The sequence below is a fragment of the Callorhinchus milii genome, unplaced genomic scaffold (assembly GCF_018977255.1).
Source record: "Callorhinchus milii isolate IMCB2004 unplaced genomic scaffold, IMCB_Cmil_1.0 Scaffold9, whole genome shotgun sequence".
In the NCBI taxonomy this organism is placed as follows: Eukaryota; Metazoa; Chordata; class Chondrichthyes; order Chimaeriformes; family Callorhinchidae; genus Callorhinchus; species Callorhinchus milii.
This window is the reverse complement of record NW_024704750.1, coordinates 12,149,943-12,176,508: the sequence shown is the minus strand read 5'-3', so window position 1 is coordinate 12,176,508 and position 26,566 is coordinate 12,149,943. Positions and strand designations below refer to the sequence as shown.

General features: G+C 38.9%; 1 protein-coding gene across 1 annotated transcript in view; it reads left to right on the top strand.

The window, feature by feature from the left end:
- heatr5a (HEAT repeat containing 5a) overlaps positions 1-26,566 on the top strand; it is a 42,798-nt gene that overhangs the window by 5,189 nt on the left and 11,043 nt on the right. The window contains exons 2-29 of the mRNA XM_042338003.1: positions 2,654-2,867; positions 4,711-4,922; positions 5,749-5,857; positions 6,153-6,302; positions 6,654-6,825; positions 7,203-7,360; positions 8,290-8,539; positions 9,583-9,738; positions 10,424-10,674; positions 10,968-11,079; positions 11,455-11,607; positions 12,115-12,214; positions 12,864-12,973; positions 13,243-13,406; positions 13,912-14,087; positions 14,771-14,876; positions 15,387-15,577; positions 16,728-16,887; positions 18,121-18,310; positions 18,656-18,825; positions 19,210-19,236; positions 20,765-20,906; positions 22,074-22,253; positions 22,595-22,831; positions 23,052-23,233; positions 23,333-23,401; positions 23,966-24,145; positions 25,391-25,625. Coding sequence (XP_042193937.1) covers positions 2,742-2,867; positions 4,711-4,922; positions 5,749-5,857; positions 6,153-6,302; positions 6,654-6,825; positions 7,203-7,360; positions 8,290-8,539; positions 9,583-9,738; positions 10,424-10,674; positions 10,968-11,079; positions 11,455-11,607; positions 12,115-12,214; positions 12,864-12,973; positions 13,243-13,406; positions 13,912-14,087; positions 14,771-14,876; positions 15,387-15,577; positions 16,728-16,887; positions 18,121-18,310; positions 18,656-18,825; positions 19,210-19,236; positions 20,765-20,906; positions 22,074-22,253; positions 22,595-22,831; positions 23,052-23,233; positions 23,333-23,401; positions 23,966-24,145; positions 25,391-25,625 — 4,468 coding nt within the window. The 5' untranslated portion in view covers positions 2,654-2,741. The remainder of the gene's footprint in view (positions 1-2,653; positions 2,868-4,710; positions 4,923-5,748; positions 5,858-6,152; positions 6,303-6,653; positions 6,826-7,202; positions 7,361-8,289; positions 8,540-9,582; positions 9,739-10,423; positions 10,675-10,967; positions 11,080-11,454; positions 11,608-12,114; positions 12,215-12,863; positions 12,974-13,242; positions 13,407-13,911; positions 14,088-14,770; positions 14,877-15,386; positions 15,578-16,727; positions 16,888-18,120; positions 18,311-18,655; positions 18,826-19,209; positions 19,237-20,764; positions 20,907-22,073; positions 22,254-22,594; positions 22,832-23,051; positions 23,234-23,332; positions 23,402-23,965; positions 24,146-25,390; positions 25,626-26,566) is intronic.

The window sequence follows — 26,566 nt, the reverse complement described above, 5'->3', positions numbered from 1 at the left end:
TGAATTTGAGGAATCATTTAGGACACATCTGCAAAAATGTTGACTTGCTTTTTATTCCTTGCCCATTTTATGATTTTTTTGTGGAGTTTGATTGGCATACAGATAGGTTTTGTGGGTTCAGAGCAGCCCCGTATTACTGCAGACATCAAACCAATCAACATGCAATATCAGCCTTCAAAAACAGCAACAAGTCTGCTTAGCAATGCATTAAAAAAAATTCTTTTTTTTAATCTTTTTCCACTCAATATTTCCTGCACCCGTTTTTCTATCAAAACGATAATTTTCTTTGAATCTTCTTTATTAACAAGAAAAATGGATGCCTGGTTAGTACATCTTCTAGATCTGAATATCTCTCGGGAAATCGCACATGGAACTGAGAAATGACTATAACAGGGATGCAATCTTAAAATAAGTGGAATTCTGGAGCAGTGAGTTTGAAATTAAAAGTGCCTTCAGTCTCTGTGTATGATTATGTTGAGTTAGTAATGTGGAGGTTGATTCCTGAAGATTGTTTTCTAATGTACTCAAATCTGTCAAATCTATATTTTGCTATCATGATAATTTTATTAAAAGGCAACTGTCATTTTGGTGTGATTTTATCCTCCCCCCTTTTCTCCCCATCTAATGGTCTGCTGATGTGCACTGCCTGCACATGTCGCATGAAAAATGGCCATGCTCAGAGCCTGAAATCTTATTAAAAGATTGCATTCTCTTTCAGCCATTGAAATTGAGAAGGAAGGAGGTCTTGCAATAATTCTTCCATGTTTTTCTGGCACTGCTGCTTGCAAGGGAATCATTAAGTGTTTCTGTGCTTGATTTCTTATTTTATTGTATACATTCTATATAGGCAATTCACAATTCCCTGTAGCACGAGACACTGCTATACCTGAAAATGTAAGTATCTTGCACTAAGGATAATCTGGGGGTATTTATACTTGGAGCATCCCCATTTGACTTTGTTCCCTTTACAATAAGCTTCTGCTTCCTCCCTTTAGACATTTACTAATTGACATACTTATTATATTTTTAATACCCATTGACATTAGTGGTCTTTTGCAGAAAGGAAACATTGTAATGTTCAATTTGTGACTCATTTAGAATGAAGTTGTTTAAGGGAATTTTAACATTACCTTAAGGCTTACATGATTAATTGAAGAAGATGGTGACTGTGCATAAAATTCTTATTATTCCCGAGATATTAAAAGTATTCGGGAATTGTTTTTAATGATTTTTTTTAATGGGATAGGAAGATGAAGAAGAAAAAGTCTGACCTGGAGAGAACTAGTGACAGGCAGCCTTTTGAAATCGGTTTGCTGATATAATAATAATCCTTGCATTTGATATTGGTCTTTATTTGCATTGGCCTTATCACGTCTTCGAGACATCTCAAAGCACTTCACAGAATATACTGTAACTTTAGTGATCATACATTTTGTGGGCGAAACGCGGCAGCCAATTAGCTCCTTCAATAAGCTGGATGTTGCTAACAATACAGTAAGGCGTATATTTGCTGAAAAGATGAATGAAATATGTGAAATACAGCGCAACTTTAGTGATTTTTAATGATAATAAATAATAATCCTTGAATTTGATATAGCGCTTTTCATGTCTTCTCGACGTCTCAAAGTGCTTCACACAATATACTGTAAAGTGAATTGACTGTATATTTGTGACGAAACGCGGCAGCCAATTGCGCAAAGCAGTGTCCCACAAACAGTCTTGGATTGAAGCGACCAATTTTTTATTTTTTTTTCTTGAGGGATTATTATCAGGCGTGCGGAGTAAAGAAACTTGCCCAAGGTTTTGCCCTACCGGGAATCAAACCCAGGTCTCTCGCTTGCGAGGCAAGTAATGAAATACCTTGATGCATTGCGCAGATAAAAATCCTTCACTGAATTCCTTTAATGCTGTTTCTGTGTTGAAGCTTCTGTTGTGCCTTAAGTAGAGTATCCTCATTGCTGCAGTCCTGGTGTTTTTGCTTTATTATCCAATGTTTTCCGATGACATAAACTCGAAAGCACATAGGAACAAGAGTCGGCCATTCAGCCTGTCATGTCTGCTTCACTGTTTTATTGCATCATGGCTGATCTGTAACTTAATACCATTTCCTTGCTCTTTCACCATATCACTTGATACCACAGCAAAACAAATACTCATCAAGCTCCCTCTTAAATGTTACAGTTAATTTGCCATTTCAAACCTTTTGGAGTATTAAATTCTTTGACTTTGAGTTCTTAACCTTTTTTAATAATTCACACCTCCTGATTAATAAGCATATGGTTTTTGGCTCAGTTATTTAAGATGGGATTCCTGAATATTGAGTTCAATTGGAAAATAAATCTCAAAATACAGTGAGTTCTTGTGTACATTCCAGACAGCAGCAAGTTGTGAGACTTGATTTTAATAATGAAGGTGAAATGATACAATTAGATTTTACTGGGAGTGAGGTATGAGATGTGTTCTGTATTTTAAATGATTTCAGGTTGGCATTTTCTTCAATTTGTATGTTTTAAATAGCGTTAGGAGAATCTCTCGAAATAAAGAATTTCATCCGATTTCTTTCCGCGGTAAAGTATTTTAATATTGATCCAGTCATAGTTCTTAGTTCCTATTTTGAGCTGTCAGTAAATCATTTTCCTGTTTGTTTTTTTAGGAGCTGAAGAGATGTAGACATTTTCTGTTTCCCTTTGCTGTGGTTTGTGAAGTTTCCACGAGTTTTGGAACAAGGCTGCAGTTGAAACATGGAGCAAGCTCATGGCTTTTTGTTAAATGAAGAACTTTACAGTCAACTCAGTGACTGCAAGAAACCAGAGTTTGTTTTTGAATGGCTTAGATTTTTGCAGAAACTCTTAGTGGCTGCAAATAAGGTAAATATGATGCAAACATTTACATACAGTTTTCTCAAAATTTAGAGGCAGACAAGAAGTATTTGTGTAATGTCATTGGACCTGAATGGTGCTAAAATTGTTCCAGTAAAAGCAATGTGTGACTAGCATTTATTTATTTTCCTCCTCTTCAGTCCCAAGTTACTTTCACTCCCATTTAGATAAAATTGTGGTCATGAAATCACGATGTGGGGAATTGAGCAGCATCTAATGTTAATTCATACTGTGGGAATGAAGGAATTTTGCATCCAGCAGTAAATTGATGTGGAGCCGGAAGACTGATTTTATACTTCCTTCTCCTGTACGCATTAATCGGGCTATTTTTAGAACTAACAGTAATTTCAGATATCGATACATGCAATTTTTAAAATATTTTTAAAGGCCCGATCACACAGATGAATCTTTAACATTTAATATTATAATAATCTTTGTGTTTGATTTGATGGCTTTCATATATGGCGGGCATCACAAAGCATTTCACAGGATATACTGTAAAGTGTAGTTTCTGTGTAGTCTGCAGGCAAATATGGCATCTAACCTGCACACAGCCATATTCTACTAACAGCCATGAAAAAATGGTCCTAAATTCCAAGAGCTTTCAAGGGACCATTGCGCTTATATTGATGAATCAAATTGCTGCTGAAACTACCTCCTCAAAGTACTCTCAGCCCAATTGATATATTTCACAGCACATTTCACAGCAATTCATTCCTCCAATGGCATGAGCCCCCTCAAGTATACTACAGTAGTATTCAGATGTTGTATTAATAATAGTGCGCTACTGCTGTAAGTATAAATTGGGCTGCCTGCTTTTGATATGACTTTGCTTCTGGCAATAGAGTGGAAACTCGCTATTATGGGTAGATAATAGATCGGCCTATTTTGTCCTTATTTATTGTGAGATTTGGGATACCATCAGTTTGAATGTAGAAAAATAAGCAGGCTGTGAAAACATGGCCTAAATAGTGAGTTGCCCTCCGTACAGAGGAGCCCACAAGGTAAATTTCTTCTGTTCATCTTTCAGCAGCATAAAATGAGCATTAACTTATCTAAGATGAAACTCTTATCAACGATTGCACAATGCATTCCATTTATACCTGCAATGCTGTATAACACTCTGGTTTGTTGCATAGATCTGGGTAAAGTGTTTGATAACATGTTGTGCATAAACAACTATACTGACAGTTCCACTATTATCAAAAGGTAGTTAATCCCTTAAATTTAGATAAAGGAAGAGCTGTGAGAATGTACAGTTGTATTTGTTGTGAATATAAAACCAGTGTCCTCTAAAACACTGAATTTTCATTGTGCTGCTCTTGAAGTGCTATGTTCAGTTAAGCGTGATTGATATTTGTTGGCATCATTGTCATAGTTTGTCAGAAGGTCCTGGGTTGAAAGATTCAGCTCGTCTTGGTTGGGAAAGAATGTGGAGTGGAAAGACACGCTATGATGCTTGCAGGTCTCTTTTTTAAATATACTGTCAACAAATTGCAACTGAATTTGTAATCATCCAAAGAATTGTAGCCATTGTAGACCTGTCAGTAAATAACCTTATATTGTATTGCAGCCATATATTATGTCTTGGGGGTACACAGTGAATAGAAAAGGCGACAAATATAGAACAACAAGAACAACTTGCATTTATATAGCGCCCCTCACGCAGGATGGCGGGCCAGAGCTTTTGACAGTGGCGGAGCCCGGGAGGAGTGAGGAAGTGACCAAGGAAAATGGGGTGTTTGGAGAAAGTCATTTTTTAAAAGGCAATCTTCCAGTCGATATGAAGAGCTGTTGGTTTATTGTGCAAATGCTTAATGTGTCTTGACAGGCTGATATTAAAGAGAAGCAAAGGAAGCTGGTAGAACAACTGACAGCCTTGTTAGACAGCTCACCGGGGCCACCCATCCGTAGACTGATCGCTAAGAACCTGGCCCTGCTCTACTGTGTTGGAGATACATTCACTGTGTATCAAACAGTCGACAAGTGCAATGAAATCATCAAGAGCAAGGATGATTCACCAAGTCATCTACCCACTAAACTGTGAGTGGGAGTATTTGAGATTCCTGTACAAATGCCAAGAATGTTGCATTTAAACTAACACTAATTAGTACAAATATATCAAATAAATTAATCCTAATAAAATTAAAATTCATATTGATGAAAATTGCGCTTTCATTAGCAAAGATTACACAGTGGCATCAGTGAAGGTTGGAGTGGATAAATCGCACAATGAGCACAAATGAAGCTAAAATGAATCTTCATTGCTTTACACAAAGAGGAACTTGATTGTGAAATAATCCTAAATGCAATTTGGAGAAGTGTCAGTACACTTACTGCCATTTCTCAATCAACCTTCATTAATCGTTCTATATTCAGAATATATTATGCTAATATAATGCAAATGGAGCAGACTTTGTCTCTCCACAAATGTCATGCATGTGAAGGTGAGGGATGTTAGCAGTGGGAAATGGTGCAAAGTGCCATCATGAAGCATTTCTAGGTGGAGTGAAGTTTGGTTACATGAGGAGTTGTGTTCCCACTGTTCTATACCAACAACGTCACAGCTCCAAACTGAGAAGCTCCATCCTCTCAAGCGTGGTAACAGCATTTTCTTTGCAGCAAACAGAATTTTAATTCCTTTAGTCTGGATTGGTGATGATCCCAAATCCTAGAGGTGAAATTCTAACCCACTATGCTAACCAGGTGCTCCATATTGACCTTTCGATAATAGGAATGATGGGCAGAGATAAAGATTGCTGCTTACAACATCAATTGAATGGAAGATAAGTGCCAATTGGTTTAGTTTTGATCGAACATATAGTTTAAATTTGTTCTGTTATTTTAATGCGTTGCTCTTGCTCTACAGGGCTGCAGTTGCGTGTTTGGGAGCCTTGTATGAGCAACTGGGCAGAATGTTGGGGAATACGTTTACAGATACGGTGGGGAACTTGCTGAAAGCTATGAAAAGTGCTGAGGTAAGAAATAGTCTTTAGCTAGAATCTCTGACACACACAGGAGAATCTCTAAAACAGCTTGAGCCAGTAAAAATAACATAAATTGTTTCGAAATGTGCACAACACTTTTTTACACTGGTACTCACAAGCTTCGAAAATTGATTGTTGCTCTCAATGTTGCTGGAGTATATACTAAGCCTGAATACAAGTTGGCAAGCTTGTTGTAGCTGTTGAAAATTGCCACAACGCTATAAGAGTGTAAAGGCTGATATAAATTAAACGTTTAACCTGCATCTCTGGTATGATTTGTCATTAGTCCCAGGGGCGCTATGAGATTATGCTGAGTTTGCAGCAGGTAGTTTGTGGTCTGGGAGTTGCAGCTGCACCATGTCACAGAGATATCTACAAGGCTGCCCGCTCGTGCCTGATCGATCGATCAATGGCTGTTCGCTGTGCTGCAGCAAAGGTATCTATTTCTCCAGCTTTTATAGATGTGCTGCGATACTCTTCTTAATTTCTGCTTTTATATTATTTCTACCTTTATGCTTCAACCTGCACAAGGGCAAAAGACAAATTTCTAATGGATAATTTACTGCTATATATCTTATACCACTGTACCACTATATCAAGCACTTTGATATGTTCTTTTATGTGAAAGCGATTATATAAAAACAAGTAGTTGTTGTGATATGTTAAAGAGATTGTGCGAGATACATTTAAATATGACATTTAATGGTTTATTGGAGTAGTCTGTCAGTGGGATTAGTACACAGTTGCCTCAGGCCATTTTGTGTTTATTAATATTTATGCTTTTCAGTGCCTTTTGGAACTTCAAAATGAAGCTGTGTTTATGTGGACAACAGAACTAGAGAATGTCTCTACACTATGCTTTAAAGCTTTTGAAGGCTCTAATTATGATGTACGTGTAGCAGTTTCAAAACTGCTGGGAGTTATTCTAGCTACAGCTGTGGTGCCCAAGCAAGGAACAGGTAAGAGCTCAACCTGAACACATTCCTTAAGGAATTTAACCCATCAAAACAGCTGAAGTCAGCGTCTGAAGTAAGGTTTCAACACAAAATGAATAGTTGGGTGATAATTTATCGATAGCTGCATGTTTATGTTAAGTATCCTGTGAAATTGAAATCTTCTTTGTTTCTCACTGATTGTTTCATTCCAGTTCTGTCGTCTTGCAGCATTCATTTTGTAGAAGGCAGAGAAAATGCATCTCTCTGAATTGGAGGCGACATAGGCAGCCATGTATTAAATTAAAACCAGGCTTCAATAGTGTACTACAGATGTGTGTTAGGCATGCTTTTGTGCAAACTACGACTGACTCAATCGAATTGTTCATTTTCATTTCCCTCAGGATCGAGGCACGTTGTTCGTAAAACCTCCCTGGAGGAAGCGATGGACCTGCTTGCTTCTGGCTTCTTGCGAGGAGGCAGTGGTTTCCTCCGTGTCAGTGGAGAGATGCTGAAAGGAGGCAGCTCAGTGAGCAGAGATGTGAGAGTAGGAGTCACTCAGGTTAGCAATAACATCTGCTTATCTTTTGAACATTATTTTTAGTGATATTTTAACTCAGAAATCTCTAATTTCAGTGATATTTTAACTACATTTCAATGTGAAACATTTTCATAACTAAAGCTACTTGCAGTATATTATCTCCAGCACAGTTGTAGTTGGATAGTTTCTGTGACTGCTGTTTGATTGATAGATTTACTGCTTGATTTCTCTGCATAATCATTATCATGTGACTAATTTACATTCATCTAACTTAATACCTTTGCTTCAAGGAATCAAATGAGACTGTGGAGGTGTTAGGCCCAAAAGCCCAACCCTGAAAGTCAAAGCCTAATGGGTAGGACGGTGCAAAGTGCACAATTCCTGTGCTGAGCTGTAGTAATGACAAACAGAAACTCCAGAGAAATTAACAGATTAGAGAACTTTTTTCCCTAAAAAGTGGTTTCAGTACATTTGTTTAGAAGAGTGCGTGTATCAAAGTATTGTTAACTATAAGTAATAATAACTTGTTATAGTGCCTTATCAGGTCTTCCCTTATAAATCGAATGTTGACGTGCTGTTCCATGGGAGCAGGACAAGTCTGATTTTCCTCTGTGTTAGATGGTAAGTGGCTGAATTGCTGCATTCAGCCGCAAAATCAGATTGGCTCAGCACAAGCAGAGAAGAATTAGGACTCAGGGTAGTTTAGGGTTATAAGCTTTCAATCTTATGGAGCTCTCAAAACAGTTGATTCATTGAATTGACTCAGTATTTCTCCTGTGTGTAGTCTGGTGTAAGTGCATCCATTAGTCTCTTAAGGCCACACATCATAATCATAAGTTGCTGGAAAATCGTTTAATCTGTTTTTAGAAAAGTAACATCCTATGGTAAAATAGCTGGAGATTTCCTATGGGTTATGAATTAAGTTTCCTTATGGTTTATCTCTGCTGCAGGCCTATGTTGCTTTTGTTTCTACACTGGGTGGACATTGGCTGGAGCTGAATTTTTCCACCTTACTTGCACATATTTTGGAGGTAGTATCTCATCCCAAAGCCACCCAGACTCAAATTGATGCTGTTTGCTGTCGCCGTTGTATTTCTTTCATCCTCCGAGCCACAGTGGGAAGCCTGCTAGGGGAAAAGGCTCAGATTGCAGCAGCGAAAGAGATCTGTCAGGCAGTGGGGAAACAGAAGAAAGCTGTAGGTATGTGACTCAGAACAATTTTGGAGTCAATATCATGTAGAACAGCACATATCCTATGTTAAAGATCAGTATGTATGCTTATGTGTGTATAATTCTAATTATGATTGTGCTGAGGACAATGACCACTTAGGAATTACAATTCCAGCTTTGTATTCTGACTGTCTCTAATACAGTACCTCTCTTCTATTGAATATATAAGAATATGTACCCATTAACTATCTCCCAATGTGGTGAGATTTATGTGACAAAACAGATTTCATTTGATAAAACTCCCATTGAGTTGTTCTAATGAGCAAAAGTGTACTAATCAGTCACTTAGTCCTTGTTATAAATTCAGTTTGCGGTCTGCTTTAGTTGACCTTAACTGACGCAGCAGTTGAGGCGCTACATTTTGCATTATGTTCTGGGCTAGGGAGAGGAAATCTCAGCCAATGATACTGCTACAGTCTCTTACCTCCCCCCTTCAAAGTTTGCATGTGGACTTGGCTGCTTTTCCCCCCCCCACATCCCACTCACCATGTTTGAATATCCTCCCGACACTCACAATGGACCTTCACCCAGGCAAGAGTCGGTGACAAGCAAGAAGGAGAAGCAAATTGTCCAGAAAAAAAGCTCTAATTGTCACATCAAACAGTTTCGTGATAAAATGATGTACCTTTCCTATCTGCTTAAATATCTCAAAAATCCAGGTTACGATTATATGTAGTGTAGAATTTTTTGCCTCGAATTAATATCCCCGCTGTTTGTTTTGCTTGATCAGCAAGGGCCTATGACAACTGTCAATGCTAGGCTGTGATCCAAGTCCACAACGTGATGATTTTAGGCTAAAGGGTCAAATTCTGGCAGTGGGGCTATCGGTAACAAATGTGAATCAATGCCAGGTTTTAGATATGTGTTCATATAAAATCTGTGAGCTGACTGACTCATCCCCTCTTTCCAAAGAAACTGCTGCATTGTCGTATTTACGTTTTGAATGCAATTTAATTTCCTAGATAGCTATTAGTGCCATAATTTGACTTGAAGTTTAAATCCTTTATTGCTAGATGCTGCGATGAGTGACAGCAACATGGAGACAAAGGGTGGCACAATGGACGTGTCTGCCAGCCAACACGTGCTTGTCTGTGCTCTGCAAGAGTTGGGCAGTCTTATACAAAGCCTTGGTTCTACTGCAGCTCCCTTACTTCAAGATTCCAGCATAGGTAATATGACAATACTTGAATACAGTTTGGGGGATACAGTCTTGTGTGGCAGCAAATCTGATGCTCAAAACCTTCTCAGCTGATGTTGGAGCTGTCCAGTGTTTTCAGATCACGAGTGTTGTTTAGGAAATTCATTCTTACATTGGGGAATATTAAAATGAATGCATCAACTGTATGATGCAGGAAGCACAGGAAGCATCTCATACCTACTATTCCCTTGTGGTGAGACTCTGATCTCTGCCATGGTATCCAAAGGAGGTAGCAAGTGGAGGACAGAATCTTGGGGAGGAAAATATTGAAATTCGAGTCCCTCAAGCTGCATTTTCGTGTCTCGAAACACATCTTGATGTAGAATCCCATATGGTTTGGAATTCTGAATAGCTGCTACATTCCCACAGTTCTTGCAAATCCTACTGTAAACCCTGTGTCTTCTCTTCACTGTGTACTATGGTGCTTTATGAAGGATGCCAAGCACATTTTTGGGAAAATTAATAATATTGAAATTGAATAAACAATTCGTAAGTTTTTTTGGTTAGGAGTACTAATTTGAAATAAGTTTGCAGCTAGAGGGAAGCTGAATATTTTGCTTTCAAGATGAGTTTAAGAGGAACATGCGATGTACAAATGGAAACTCAGTGTCTTATTGTCAATGTATTCAACGTAATTTCATTCTTTCTCTTGCCAGGTGCCCTGGACATTATCATTTCGGTGCTCTTTCACCCCAGTGTTTCAGCCAGACTGGCTGCAGCGTGGTCTCTACACTGTGTTGCTGTAGCCTTGCCGTCCCAGGTCTCTCCTCTTCTGGATAGTTGCACTGAACGTCTGAGCGCTCTCCGCTCCTCCCCTGAAGCAGTAACTGGCTACAGTTTTGCCATTGCAGCCCTGTTGGGAGCAGTACGGGACTGTCCACTGGGAATTCCTCACGGAAAGGGAAAGGTGATGATTTCTTCAGCACTTGCAAGCAGAGTTACGCTCGAGATTAAGGTTAACCTGTTGAATATCTGGGATTTAGGATTTATGGATTGGAGTTATGGATGCAGATGCTGATTCACTTTAAGATTAAAAACAGACCCATTTGTGCTTTTTAAAACGAAATATTTAATAATTCTAAAACCACAATTATCCGACTATTATTCTACATTGTTTTAATATCTTTATTCCTGGATGAGAATGTTAGGTGTGTATTTGTCTATCAGTTTAAGACTCCTTTCTATATCTATCTATCCCAGATGATTATGACCCAGGCAGAAGATCTCTTGCGCACAGCAACCCAGAGTAGTCGTGTGTCAGTACAGCGTACACAGGCTGGTTGGCTTCTAATATCTGCCCTCATGACTCTCGGTAAGATTGCTCGTCAGTAAGCAAAATCTTCTTTTAAACAAAAAATAATGTTTGTAACTGGGGAAATGGCTTGGTATCAATGGGATGCTCTCCGAGGAAGAGAGGGAAGATCTTAACAATAACTTGAACTTACATGGCCTTTCATGTAAGATAAATGTTTCAGAAACACTTCAGATGCTAATTTAACCCTAATTCCTATATGGGATGTGGATTCAGACATTTTGGAATTGTGGAAATTTTGCAAGAATTGGCAGTAACAGTTTCACCTTTACTTGTTCTAAATGTTTTTTTTGTTCTGATTTGTTGGAACTCACTGAGCTGCTTTCCATGTGTTTGTAAGTTGAAATGAACACTTACTTGTTTCGGGAACTCTAGGTCCAGCAGTCATTCAGCACCATCTTCCTAGAATACTGTTGCTTTGGAAAAGTGTATTCCCGCAGTGCCCCAAGGACTTGGAAACGGAGAGGAATCGTGGCGATTGTTTCACGTGGCAGGTGACACTAGAAGGACGAGCAGGAGCTCTGTGTGGTAAGGCATTCAGAACTGACTCCAATGTTGTAGTTTACATCATATCAAAGTATACTTAATTCATTTTAGGTGAGGGAGTGGGGGAAATAAAAGTGACAGAAAAAAATGAGCCAACAAATGTTCTATAACATTTTAATATTATTAAAGATTTATATTTTCTGTTTTTTTAAAAAATCAATGCAGAAATAGCTGATCTAAATTACTGTGAGGGCTCAGAGGGTAATTCTTCTTTCTGGGGTTGAGATGAAAGATGTCAGTAAGTAGAACCAGTGTTGTGAAGGAAATGTGGCCCAGTTGAGGCTAAAATGGCTGTTTCTTGCTCAGTAAATTTTCCATTTGTGTGACTTATTCAGTGCAAAGTGTTAAATCACTCAAGTTATTTGCATTGTTCACTGTAGTGTGTATAGAGTTCCCGGAACTCGGATTGGAAGTAACTCCTTTAACTTTTTATAAAGATGTTTCAAGTTTTAATCTTCTAAAATGATTACGTTAATTTTCATCTTTCAGCAATGAAGAGCTTTGTGTTGCACTGTGGAGATCTGCTGACAGATGATGTTATTGAGAGGCTTCTTCCTCCGCTCACCTCTGCTGTGATATTATCAACACAGTAAGTTGGGCAACTTAAGCAATCTTTCTAAGACATTTCTGCGTGGTTATTCGTCTCTCCTCACTTATGAAAATCTAATGAACTTCAAAGTGTTTTGAATGTGTATTACTTTTAAAACAAATGATGAATTAAAGAGTGAATTAATTTTTATTTAACGTTTCGCCAAGGAGTTCTTATACCAATGACTTCTCTTATTTATCTTTGACAAAGTGTATTGGGCAAGAACTGTATTTCTTGGTATCGATAAAATTAGAAATGTAACATCCTACTAATTTCTCGCGGTATGAAAAACACCTCTTTGCAGGTGGATTGGAAAGGTATAAATTTTAACAAAATACATCCATAGATTCATAGAAATAAAGAAAAACAATTCAGTCAATTTATAAAATTAAAATGTTATTGGAATCCCCAAAAGATCTGGTTGGGTGGTTCATGCAGTACCACTTCTTAGCCACATGAGGGTGCTACACTATGTCAGAAACTAGTGGTTTCTGAAGTATACCGGTGCTGCACTGCATCTCGTTGCCACAGTTCTTGCCCATGAGGTTTGCCTTTTAAAATAAGATACAAAAATGAGCATGGAATTGTTATATCGTAAAACTTTTCGCAGCCTATAATTGTCGTGCTGTGGCACTTTTTTTTTTCCCAGATTGCCATCGCTTAACAAAGCCTATGGAGCCCCTCTGAAGAACTTTTCAATGGTGTTCAGGCAGCGACTCTACGAGGTTCTGTCTTTACTGCCACCCAAAACGTATGAAGGTGGGTTTGGACTTTTAATCAGTTATCTAATGTATACTGGTATAAATTTACAATAAATCCTGTGAAGTGCTTTGAGACTCTTCCTGACATGAGACACTATATCAAATGGAATAATTATTATTTTTATGATTAAGATGCAGTTAATGTAATAATTAAATGGTTGTATTAATGTTTTAAAGTATAATTGTCAAGATGTAATTCACATGCAAAAATGACAAGATCTCTAAAGAAGCAAGGTGAATTTTGAAAAAGTTTTTTTCAACCTACAGGGAGTTTTAAATCTATTCTGAAGCAGCTGATTGCTGAATTGACCCTCGCTGACAATCAAATGTTTGCTGCTGCCTTCTTGCTTCCATCCCTCTGTCACCAGGATGATTCTCTTCTGCTTGGAGCCTGGTTACAGGAAACAGACCATCGATTTATTGAGGAGCAGGTATAGTTCACAGATTCCTTGACTTTAAAATATTGCCTCTTGAAAACTTGCGTTAATAGTCCTGGAAAAATTATCCTGGTAACTTGCTTATTCTTGCACAAGAACTGAAGGTGGGTGTCCTCTTTGATTTGGTCTTTGCTTCTTTATTGTAATGGTTTGGAGAAGATGGGAAGACACTGGACAAATTAATATATTAATGGTAGCAAATATCTAGGAATTAATTTTATGTGGGATACTTTATTGATCATGAAGAATGGCACTCTGTATATACTGTACTAAAACCAATTAGAGATCCCATGTCAGTTTCCAATTCATCTCCACCATTGTTAGTCTATGAATATATTTTGAACGCTTATTTCTATGGGATCAAGGACTGAGCCACCCAGTTATATTTGAATACTTATAGAATATCCACATTACTTGAAACTGTCACAAAATGCTACACTGTTTTGGTTATATCTGAAAAGGATTTCTGTATAAAAATTGGCTTTGTTTCCCCTATCAGTTAAAGTTTGGTGGTATCTTGGGAGGAGGAAGCCTGGAACATGATCCCTTTTCTATCTTCGAGAGACTAGTGGACGGAGAACTTATTCCAGTTCCTCTTCCTCCAGTATTGTCTATGGTCAGAGCAGCAGTCGACTTGTTTGGAGTGATATTCCCTTGTATTGATGTTAATCACAGGTAAGGATCTCTAGCATTTTATCTTTTTGCAGCTGCTTCCTCATTTTCATGTTCATATATTTTAATAGCAATATATTATAAGTATTGCCAAATTAAAAATAAAAAAAACTTGTTTAAGATCTTAAATGATTCCCCCTTCCTTGGTAGTTCCTCTTACATCGTGACAGACCTGGAGGTTTTGAACACAATTCCAATTCAGCTCACCAAACTTGTTCTACTAGTTTATTAAATCATGACTGATTTTTTTACTCTTGATGTCCTGCCCTTTGCCACACCTTTTAATATATCTATTCCCCAGGTATCTTCAATGGATATTTGTAATGAAGTATGTTATCTTCTAAAATCCCTTAGTTTTTCAAAAGAAGTGAAGCAGGTCATTGATGGCATCTTCAGTTTATTTGGTTGCGTGTGTAGTTTTTTGTCTCTTCTTGGTAGCTTTCAACATAACATACATTTTTATATGCAGTGGTTCCCAAAACTCTCAATTATAAAATCGTATCTCTCTTCGGAAAAGTCAGGAAAACACTTTAAGAACATTGCATTCATCATTGTCAACTGGACACGAATACTTGGATTGTTTGAATTTGAGTTAAATGCTTTCTGTTCAATGTAAATTTTAAAAAATACTGAAATTCTGTTATACAGTTTAAATAAAAGTTACTGCTTCCTGTTTTTTTCTCAAGGGCACAGATACTGGATCAGTTTACAGAGTCCATAAAGCAAGCTAAAGGATCCAGGCAGCAAACTGTGCAACTAAATGTTTTTGCTGCTTTCTGTTGTGGATTAAAGGTAAATAAGCCAGTAAAATACCAGCTGTAAAGGATGCTAATTTAATTGCATGAAATGGCAGGAAATGGAGAAACTAGGTTTGTGCCTTGTTCTTTTTACTCCTCGAATACAATCCGTACTGCTGGAATGGGTTTGTGAATCTCAGCAGCTGCTCATGGGTACATGAGCCCCAAATTGCCCCAAATTCACCACATAATGAGTGTTTGTGTTTTAATACAGCTTTGTGCTGCACTACATTTTAGTTGTACCCATCGTAGAGGAAGGATGGCAATTCCAAACCTAAGTTCATAATTTAATGCACCCAATACCACAAATAGATGCACACTGATTGGGAAGATGTGTGTAGGTACACGTAGTTCAGCATTAGACACATTTGATGCTTGGCAGCTTTAAGATAAAGGACTCATTTTATTCCTCTGACATCTGTACATTGATCTGGGGAATTTAATTGCTGAGGAGCATTGCAAGAAACCTGAAGGAGTGGTGTAATATTTTGTGTTTTTCCCCCAGAGATTGGCTTGTAACAAATGCAGTTTAGGTCCAGAAGAGGTAAGAAGACCTGCTCTGACTCTCGTCCTGGGTGCCTTGGAAAGTACCAACCTTTTGTTGAGATGTGCTGCGGCAGAGACACTAGCCAGACTGGCACAGGTTGTAGCAGATGGTACCTTCACTGCCAAGCTGGCACAGGCTAGCTTTGAGAAGTGAGTGAACTACAGTATACATTGTATTAACTTTGCTACTCATAGGGAAACCCTATTCTCTGAGAAGGTGAATGTCACAAAGCTACTGTCGCACAGAGCAAGGAGGACTCAGGTTAAGTCCCTATTCTTTTCCACACCCATACCTTTATCTCCACCTTGGAGATCTCCTTGCTTTACTTCCTTTACTCCCTGTTTTTGTTATTTCCTTCTCTCCACTCTCACACAAATATCTGAAGGGTTTTCAAGAAAAAGAATTAGTCCAGTGTAATCACAAATCCATGTTTTAAAATTTACATTTTGTTCCCTTCCCTTCTGTGTTTAACCTGTCAACTCGGAATTTCAGGTATATTGATGTTGCTAATAACACCACAAGTGCAAAATCAGTTATTTTGGCATTTAGTCTGATAATATCCTGAATTTTTACTCAAATCGCAACTCAACAGTGAGGAAATGTCATTTCTTCACATCTTCATCATTGGTTGAAACGTTCTATCACTGAGCAGTAAAAATTCTGGGATTTTCTTCTGATCAACTGATTCTGCATCTCTAAGCTGTTAGGAAAATGAATTGTTCAGTGTCTGTTGCTGACTTGGTTGCAGACCCACTACAAGGTTATTGTTGATAATCCCTCCAAAACAAAACAATAATAAATTGGTCATTTTCAATCCCTGACTGTTTGTGGGACATTGCTGTGCGCAATTGGCTGCCGCGTTCGCCCACAAATATACAGTCAATTCACTTTACAGTCTATTCTGTGAAGCGCTTTGGGACGTCCACCCGACGTGAAAAGCGCTATATCAAATGCAAGGATTATTATTATTATTATTATTATTATTATTATTATTATTGTTGGACAGTCATTGAGAATTGAATTGTTTGGCTCTGCCTCTGCCTGAGACTGTAAGCGAATGTGCAGTCAGGGCCTTTTGGCTGCATGTCACAGACAGCAGTTTCTTCATCAATTGTATTGTAACAGCTGACTGATTCTGCATGAAGAGCCTGCTATTTTAACCGCTCACTGAACTATGTACGTTTGACAAAGTACCAAATCTAAGCAACAAACCATCTCCAAATTAGTTTTTCTACAGTTTGACAATTATAAAGATAAATTTTATTTTATTTCTGACTGTTTGGTTGTTGATTGCTCCAGGTTAAAGTCTGCGAGGGATGTGGTTTCACGCACAGGCCACTCAATGGCCCTGGGTTCCCTCTACAGGTACCTGGGAGGAATAAGTTCAAGCCATCATCTGAGTGCCTGTGTCAGTATTCTGTACACTCTATCTCAGGACAGCACCTCACCAGAGGTTCAGGTAATCAACAACTTGATATCTAAACAAGAGAGTTTATTTTGTCAAAACAAAATAAATGAATATGTAACAATTTTAGCATTTAAGAGTTGGATAAACATTTGAAGAAAGAGAATATAAAAAGGTACAGGGAAAGAGCAAGGGATTAGAGTTGAAGGATTTTGACTTGAATGACCTCTAACTACATAATCATTTCTATTCCTTTCTCTAAAAGACAAAAGAGTTATGTTTTGTTTGAAAATTGATCTTCAACACTTGACATATTTGGCATTTGATGGCATCAGTTAATGTAACTTTGAGATATACAATACACTGATAAACGTGATAGACAGGTATAAGATATGTGATTTATCTTTTGGTCCTTTTCTAACATTTCACTATGATTTTCAATTTCAAAAGTTCAAGGTAAAAATAAATCTCACTCCACTGCCAGAATTCATATAGAATACTCCCATCAATAGTCAGGGCCATTAGACGACAATTGAGCCAGTCTTCCATAGCACAAGTCAATACAAACCCATATTTGTTGCATCTTCAGAGTTGAATTCCCCATTATAACTATGTAAGCAAAAGATTTTTTAGCAATTGCTGCATGATTGCTCAACGATTTTGAGTTCACAGCCCTGGGCTTAAGCTCTGTCTTCCCATTTGGAAATGTATTTCCTTTTGCATTGGGCTGAACCTTTTTGTAAAACAATGGAGGCAAGGACTTCATATTGAGAAATGCAGATTTGAGTGACAAGTGTTGGAATCTGATCTGACAGTCCATCAGTAATCAGTCAGTAATTACAGTCCTGCCACATTACTGGGGGAAGACCAGGTGCTTCCTCACAGAGAAGAGGAAAAGCTCATCTCCTAGCAACCGTCTGAAGATCATTATACTCCTGACAAGAGAAACTGTGCAGATAAACTGTTTAATGTAATCATGCTGAAACATCAGGCAAAGCAGTATTCCCCAAATGGTAATGTCAGAAAGAACTTGCTGCATATTTATCAAACTACAGTCACTATACCTGACATGCATTTCTTAATCTAATCTTTTCAAATCCCAAACCCTTACACGTTTGCCTGCTACAAGATTTGTATTTTCTGTGTGATGGTTGCTGGCTTCTAAATCATACCATGGATTTGATGAAATAATTTTCTACAGTCAATGCAGCTGAATTGTACTCTATACTGTAAAGAAGTGTCCTTCAGAGTTATTGTTACCTGTATTCTTACTGTCCTCTCTTCTAGACTTGGGCACTGCATTCCCTGTCACTGTTAATAGATTCCAGTGGTCCAGTGTATAATGTCCACGTGGAATCGAGCCTTTCTCTTGTCTTGTTACTGCTGTTGACTGTGCCTCCAGCCCATGCTGAAGTTCATCACAGTTTGGGTCGCTGCTTAAATGCACTCATTACAACATTGGGGCCAGAATTGCAAGGTATCAAACTCAATTTTTTAAAAAAATTAAACCGGTCTTCATTACAAGTTTGAAAACCATGCTCAAAAATCTTTCCACTGTCTGCTATGGTGAACGTCAAACATTCCACGGCACCACTCGAAAAGAAAAGGGAGTATCTCCCACTGTCCTGGCCAAATAAGTTTGGTCATTCAATTCATATCTGTTGTTGGGATATTGTTATGTTCAGATTGGCTGCTGCATTTGCCTACAAAATACAGTCACTATACTTGACAGTAAATCCTGTGACGTGCTTTGAGATGTTCTGACGTGAGAGCCGCTATATCAAATGCAAGGATTACTATTATTATTATTATTAAATCCTAGGCAACAGCCTGCCTGTCTCCTCGTTAAGAACTTCCTTTCTGGTTGGATGTGCAGTAATGCAGGATAATCCTGACTGTCTTGTGCAGGCACAGGCTATCTCCTGCCTGCAGCAGTTACACATGTTTGCACCACGTCATGTGAACCTTTCGACCCTTGTCCCCAGCCTGTGTGTAAGTATAGAGGAGCGTTTTTTTATCAGCTTTGAACTTTCATATCTTCAACTTTCATTTTTTAAGAGCATGACATCCATAATATGTTGCAATTGTACCCTTTCTTATAACTGAGGCCTTATGGCAGCTTAGATATGCTGCTTTAATGTAGTTTTAAATAGTGTCTTTTATTAACGTGACTGCATTGTGTAAAGGTAATTTTATTAGTGGTGAGCACTGTACAGAGTACCACTGTTGAAACGAGTGTGGAACCCTGATTCTGTTTGTCAGATTGAGTTACTGATCGAGATGTTACTTATGGTTCCATAAATTTCGATTTATTGAACAAATGTTATATCACCAGTGTGTTGCTGTGACTGGCCTGTCATTTGTGCTTCTGTGCAGGAAATCTTGTTGGATAATTCTGTTTGGGTAGGTGCGCTCCCTCATTCCACCATTTTCCCTCCTCTCCTCCCCCGACCTACCAAAACAGTTGTTGGTTTGATGTGTTTGATTATTTTTCTTTTTGTTTGGTTTTGCTCTGCCTTTATATTAATCAATTAACATTAACGTGGCTGAGCATGCAAAGAAAAAGCTGTGTGGTGTATCCTCCCCACCGAAAAGACCCTTGGCTATAAGATACACATAACTTAATTGTCTAATGCACCATTGTCTTGAATATTGATTGCCCTTGCAGACTACAGAAACCCCCCTGTAACCAGCACGGAGTAACCCTGCAAATGGTTTGGCTTGTGTTTGATTTGCTTGCTGTTCATTCATGCAGGATCTCTGCAGAGCCTCAAGGCTGTGATGACAGACTTGTGCATTCTGATAGTGGTTTGCAGATTTCCACTGTTTGTTACTCGTGTACAATTTTATGAGCCGTGTAACCAATTGGTTAATTAATGTACACTTCTATAATGCAAGATGTGCTGCTGTTTGCCACAAATTAACTTGCGACGGGTAAACAATAGTGCTTCAGTAACTTCAGAGGACAGTACTGCTGTTTACCTTTCTGTTGATGTATTTGCCTGCTCCTTTGTGCTTGGTAGTGATTGTCAACATTTCTTTGTCTTCGCAGGTGAGTACACTTCATCTGCACTCAGTTTGTAAAGATTTATATGTTTCGAAAAACATGTGTTTTTATGTTTGAGGTTAATTATTTGGTCTTATATTTTTACATGACTAACTGTTATGCTATGTGTTAACATCAAATTACAAAATCAAATCAAAGAACAATAGTATAGCACAACCGTAGGTGAAAAAAAGACATTTAGCAATGAAAATAACTTTCACTCAAAATTACTGTGAAGTGCTTTAAGGCATTCTGATATGATAAGGCGCGATATCAAATGCAAGGATTATTATTAAGGTGATAGGTGTGAATATGTTCTTTAATTGGCTTTCCCATTTTTTTTAACTGTTGTAACAATACAAGGGCCAAAATACGTAAATATGTAGTTATTCAGGCCTGCCGCATGTCTTGTATTGAATGAATCAATCATTTGTGTTTAAGGATGGAGCCTATTTTATGCACATCACACTTACAAATAAACACCACTCCCATTTATTCAAATATGTCACGTTTTTAATGATTGTCAGTCACACTCTATCTCTCCCCTCATACTGTCCATTCCAGTAAATCATTAGGTAAATGGGAAATTATTCTGGAGCTTTATAAATGGAGGCCAGAGTACTGATAAATTCCAGCCAGTTATATAGATTGTGTCAGGTTCTGCATTAGGAGAAGCACATGTGAGATATAATGGATATTTATGTGGCTTATAGCTTATGTACAGGATGGGATTGATCCTGCTTCAATATAACCTGCTAATTATCACAGATGTTGTGCATGTCCAAATCTGCTGAAAGCGTTTGAATAGGAAGGGGAGAAGAACTTATTGTGTATTTGTACTAGAGGTTTACCATTTACTCACTGTGAAGCATTTCTATCTTTTAGGTAAACCTCTGCAGTTCACATCTCCTGCTGAGACGTGCTGTGATCGCCTGCCTACGTCAGCTCGCACAGAGGGAAGCTGCTGAGGTACTGGAACATGCCATGGCTCTTGCCAAGGAATCGAACAGAGGCAGCTGTAAGCTTGGTAAGCTGTTAGACTTGCATCTGTAGACCTTGTCATTTTCAGACCAATCTATCCAGATCAACTCTTATTTCTGATAAGATCAGTAACCATTATTTTCACTGATATATGATGCAGCAGTTTAGGATTCATTCTGTACAGTATCAAGTTCCCTAAAGATGAGAGCAAACGTAAAATGTTTTATCTTACATCATTTGAATAAGTGTTTTGGATTGTATTTGTTTAAAGCAATTTCGGCGAATTGCTCGAAATTATGTCTTAAGGGAACAAAGATTGACTATTGTTCATTTTTAGGTAAAGGTGTTGAACCTTCAGCTGGATTATTACCAGTTGCAAGATCTCCATCACTGCCCAGGCTGAAATTAATTTGTTTCACTGTGCTGAAAGTCTTTTTTAATTATGCAAAGGATGATGTGCTTAACACGCTCGCTCAATAACTCTTGGACAAAGGGATGCTACTTGAAGAGATTAGGTTAACAGACAGTTCAGATTTCATGGCAACACGGAATGTGGTGTGCATGTGTAATGGACTACCCAAGGAGGCAGTGAAGGTAAAGTGTGTCAGCAAATTCAAGGGGGAATTCAACAGCTATTTGGTGAATAAATGGTTTGAAGGGTATGAGAGTTAGAATTGAGTAGGATTCTTTTGTTTACTTTGGGAGTAGCCAGATGGATTGCGACTGTAACTGCCTTTTCTGACCCAATACATCACCACATCCCTGTCTAAAGGACAGTTTTGCTTAATAAAAATTTATGGGACTCCATAAAATCCATTTGCCAGCATTACCCAATTTTTTGACTATATCATGAAATGGCAAGGTATAGCCTTGCAACTTGTGGGTTACCGGGCCATTCTCTCCTCATGTCCTCTGTGTTATAGTACTGTCTAACTCCCTGCCCCACTGCACGTGGAATGAAAAAGCTGGTACAGTGTACCATTACCTGCACTCTTTGGCTAATCTGAAATAAAATGTGTTTTTCAGTACTGTATTCAGTTCTCGTGCCAGGATTTACTCAGTGGCCTTTTTTCCCCAAAAAGAGTAAACATGGGATTTAAGCAGAGGATCTCAGACTTTGAGGCACCTGATACGGTGATATTCTAGCAACTTAATGTGTTTAATGTTTAGCCAGAAAACTGAACTAGAACAGTAACCTTATCTCTATTTTCAGATATTAATATTAGTGAAACCGGCCTAGAGGGAGCCCTTTTCAGCTTGCTGGACAGAGAGTCTGATCAACGACTTTGCCAAGATATCCGGGAAACTCTGAGTCACATATTAACATCCACAGCAGTCGAAAAGCTTTCTCATTGGTTAAGGTTATGCAAAGATGTTTTATCCGCCTCAGCTGGTAGGTTTGCATTTGAAATCCATTTGTTGCCTTCCTTCATAAGCAAGGGACATTTGGTTTATTTCACACAATTTGTATTTTTCGTCTCATCTTACTGTTGACCTGCCTGAAAAGATAGATTTGTGACCTGCTCCCAAGCTTCTTGGAAGCTCACTCTTTGGGGAATCATTAATGAATCTAATAGTGCAGTACCTCAGAGCTCAAACTGTAATGACAATAGGATGCAGTACTTAGTGTGATCCTCTGATGAGGATCTTTTGCTCAGATTGTGATATTGGTCTCCAAGCTGATTTGTTTGAACTGTATGTGGACATGCTTTAGCGTGCTTGTTTCTACTCCAGATTTCACCACAACTGCACTTGTGGACACTACTCAGGATGAGGAGGAGGACAAGGGAGATGGTGATTCAATTTTTACCTCAAAAAAAGATCAATTCCAGCCGATTATCACACCCCGCTGGCCCACAAGAGTATTTGCTGCTCAATGTGTCTGTCGAATTATTACACAGAGTGACGGTACAGATACTGCTCATTTTGACATGGTCATAGCTCAGGAGCGAAAACTGAAGGACAGTAAAAGTGAGTTGACTGTGAGGATTTTAAAAATGTGAAGCAAATTCATCTCAAATTGTGCTGTGGTGGGGAATCCTGCAGCTGGGTTCTCTGTTCCTGGGCGGGCCAGTTGGTGGCTGGTTTGTTTGCATGTTACTCTCTCACAATGTTCCAAGTGGATGGATTTCATGGTAAATGGATTTCACCCGCTCTTTTGATTTGTAACTATGCATTTGCATCTTTCCAGATGATTTCTTGGTGCTGCACTTGGCAGATTTGATCCGAATGGCATTCATGGCAGCCACTGACCACAGTGATGCTCTGAGGCTCTCTGGGCTGGAAACGCTGCTCGTGATCATCAGGAAGTTTGCAAGTGTCCCTGAACCAGAGTTTCCTGGTCATGTGATCCTGGAACAATACCAAGCAAATGTAAGCCAAACAACTTAACTAGTGATGGGGGGACACACCTTAATTTCAGGAATTAAGCTATGTAGCAGAACTGTAATTGTCTTGATGATTGGGTTTCAGGTTGGAGCAGCTCTTCGGCCTGCCTTCTCGCCTGACACTCCACCCGATGTTACAGCTAAGGCGTGTCAAGTAAGTGCCGCTTAGCAAAGCATATTTTCCTCCAATCGTGATCGATCTGCTGTTCTCCTCTACTTGTTTTTAATAATCGACCTGGGTTCCTGATCAAAGAAATCTTTGTATGTTTTAAGTTCTCAGCAGCGGTGTTTTGACATAGAAATATTATGTTGTATTTGTGCACATCATTTTATAAGGTGCTGGTTATTGTCCTTGAGTTAATCTGGAAAGGATTACATTCAAACATTGCTGCACCATGCACTGTGGGTCTCAGCCTGCTTTCATTATCCAGCTCACATCTGCAGCACATCTATCCGGTTCATCAGTACAGCATGGGGGCAGCATCCATTTGGAAATGTTTCAATAATTTGCAATGTATTGATGAACCTCGTAGCAGCTTTTTTCTCTCCCAGTCAAGCAAGTTCCCATGCTTCCTGGCTGACTGATCACCACCGTGTGCTGAGTGTATCTTGGAGGAGGATATCCTTCCTCCCATCTGACGATCGTTTTTAAATATTCAGTGATTTAAATTATTTTAAATGTAATGGATTTAAAAACTTAACAGAAGTATCATTTCAGGTTTGCAGTGCCTGGATTGGAAGTGGAGTAGTGAGTGACCTAAATGATCTTCGAAGAGTTCATCAGTTGCTGGCAACATCCTTGAGCAAAGTACAGGCTGGTAAGGAAGCCCTGAGCCAGCTTTACAATGAGAGCACTTCAACTATGGAGACTTTAGCAGTTCTCAAGGCCTGGGCAGAGGTAGGTGACCTTAACACAAGCTTAACACATGTATCACTGCTGCTGTTTGTCAATGGATGGATACAGAATTCTCTGGTGTCAGAACTATTCAGTTTAGTACAGCTTCGAGAGCCTGTCAACAACAATAACAACAATAACTTGCACTTATAGTACGCTCCACACAGGGTAGCGTCTCAGAGTGCTTAACAGTGGCAGAGCCTGACTCCGAGCTGGGGAGTGTTGGTGGTCATAAGCACCGTCGAAGAGGAAGGTTTTCGGGCAGGACTTGAAAAGTGGGAGAGAGGGGGCAACGCAGAGGGGTTGAGGGAGAGTGTTCCAGAGTTTCATGGCATAGTGGCTAAAAGCACAACCTCTGATGGTGGGGCAGAGGGATGAGCAGGAGGCCAGTGCCAGTTGAGCGGAGGTACCGGGTGGTGGGTTGGGGAATGAGGAGGTCGGAGAGGTAGGGAGGGCTAGAGAGTGAAGGGATTTGAACATGTTGGATAAAATGCATTGGGGCACTATTTTTTAAACGTGTAGACTCGCGTACATTTTCTTTATTCTGTTAAAGGGGAAAGCTAATCTAAGAACAATCTTCCTTTAATTACATTGGAAAATGAAATAAAAATATTTTAGATTTTTATGAGAAATCTTCAGGAAGACTTTGCTCTGCTTTGCAAAGCTGCTCCACTGAAAAGAGAAGCTGCTTGCATCCTGATATTTTTCTTTCCTAACTCAGAATGCTGAGGTGTAGCAACCCTGTCCTCTGTAAACAAGTTTACAGACTGTGCATTAAACTTGGCACTTTCCCAGATAATAGCTCAGTTACTTGCTGCATAAATTCGCTGAGCCATTGGGGGAACCTCAGTTCCATTTACTTTAATAGAGCTGGGTGTTTTTGCTGGTTGTGGATATTAACTTGGTCCTGGCTGGATATTAACTTGGTTTCACTAGCGCAGTGCATAAGCACAATATCCTAACAGTTTGTTGTAGTTATGTGGGCACGAGGAAGGGGAGTAGGTTAAAGTGTAAGAGAGGTAACATACAGAGTGAGGGTTACTATCCTTAAAATGAGAACCCGCACTGCATGTATCCTTTTCAGTAATAGAGCTAAATATTATATGATGTTGAAATTTATGTGGAACCGTGTGTCTCTATGGTCAACATCATTAAATCTTAAAATGTATTGAGTGAACCACAGGCAGGCTTACTTGTGAAATTCATAAAATATCTCCATTTGCTGAATGTTTTGCTCTTTCCTGTCAGGTTTACATAGTAACGGTTGAAAGGCAAACAATGTGTGAAGTAAGACAGAAGGAGAAGTGCAAGGCTATCGTCTCCGCTGCCGATTCCTCGGGCGATTCGAATCCTTCAGGGGACAGTCTTCTTAATCTGGTTCAGTCTGAACTGGGAGTCCTGAGTAAACTCTGGCTGGCAGTGCTGCAGGACTATGCACTTCTCACATTATCTTCGGAATATGCTAGTCAACTTCCTGATGCAGGTAAACATTTTGAGCTGGGCAAATTACATTTGGATGAGGAAGTCTAGTATTTGAATATTTTTTTCGATGCATGAGCTCCAGCTGAGAGATTCAAGAAGTGTATTCAAATTTTAATGTGCCATACATGTTTCCTCATTTCACAGTACATTACTGTGAATTGCCTGTTGGCTGCTCAGTGCAAAAGCTGTGTGGCTCAGACCAGAATCTCTAGGCAAGGAGAGAATCCAGACACAAAGTCACGCCACACCTGACTCGCTCACCAAGACGTACACATTCTTGCACTTTGGCTAAAGAGTCAGTGGATACGACATGGGACCAAGAAACTAGTCTTATTCCTCTCTCCCCCCTCCCCCTCCCCTCAATGAGGCCTTCTATTATCCCTTACAGCGTAGGTGCTGAGATCAGAAAACTCAACACAGAATTTATGGAGCCCTTCCTGGTCTTTATGGCTGTTTTAGACTGGGCTTACCAATTAAGTTATTAGAATTTGTATGATTTTTTAAATGGGAATTGAATGAATGCTAATTTTTTAAAAACAGTAGCAAAGGACATTATTCGCTCACTAACTACTAATTTAGTGTACTATGTTTGATTGCCAGCGCCCGTCACTTCCTTTCAAATCACGTTTAATTGAGTGTTAGCGATATTGAATGCTTGGTTTATATTGTGTTTAAATGTGTAAGAATCAATTTGGGTCTGTCATGAACTTGTTTTGCAAGTGTCTTACTCCACTCCCATTGTCATTCATTTGAAGCTGTTCTGACTCACTTTGCTCGTGATAATGAGCGTCTCAGTACTTTGTTTCCTGTCACACAATAAATTGAGTTGTTGTCTGAGACAATGAACAATGATACGGTTTCCTATCCCAACAGATATTCTAATAAAACCAAAGTCGAAAAACATTAGAGCAAGTAGCCAAATAGAGTTAAACTGAGACAATA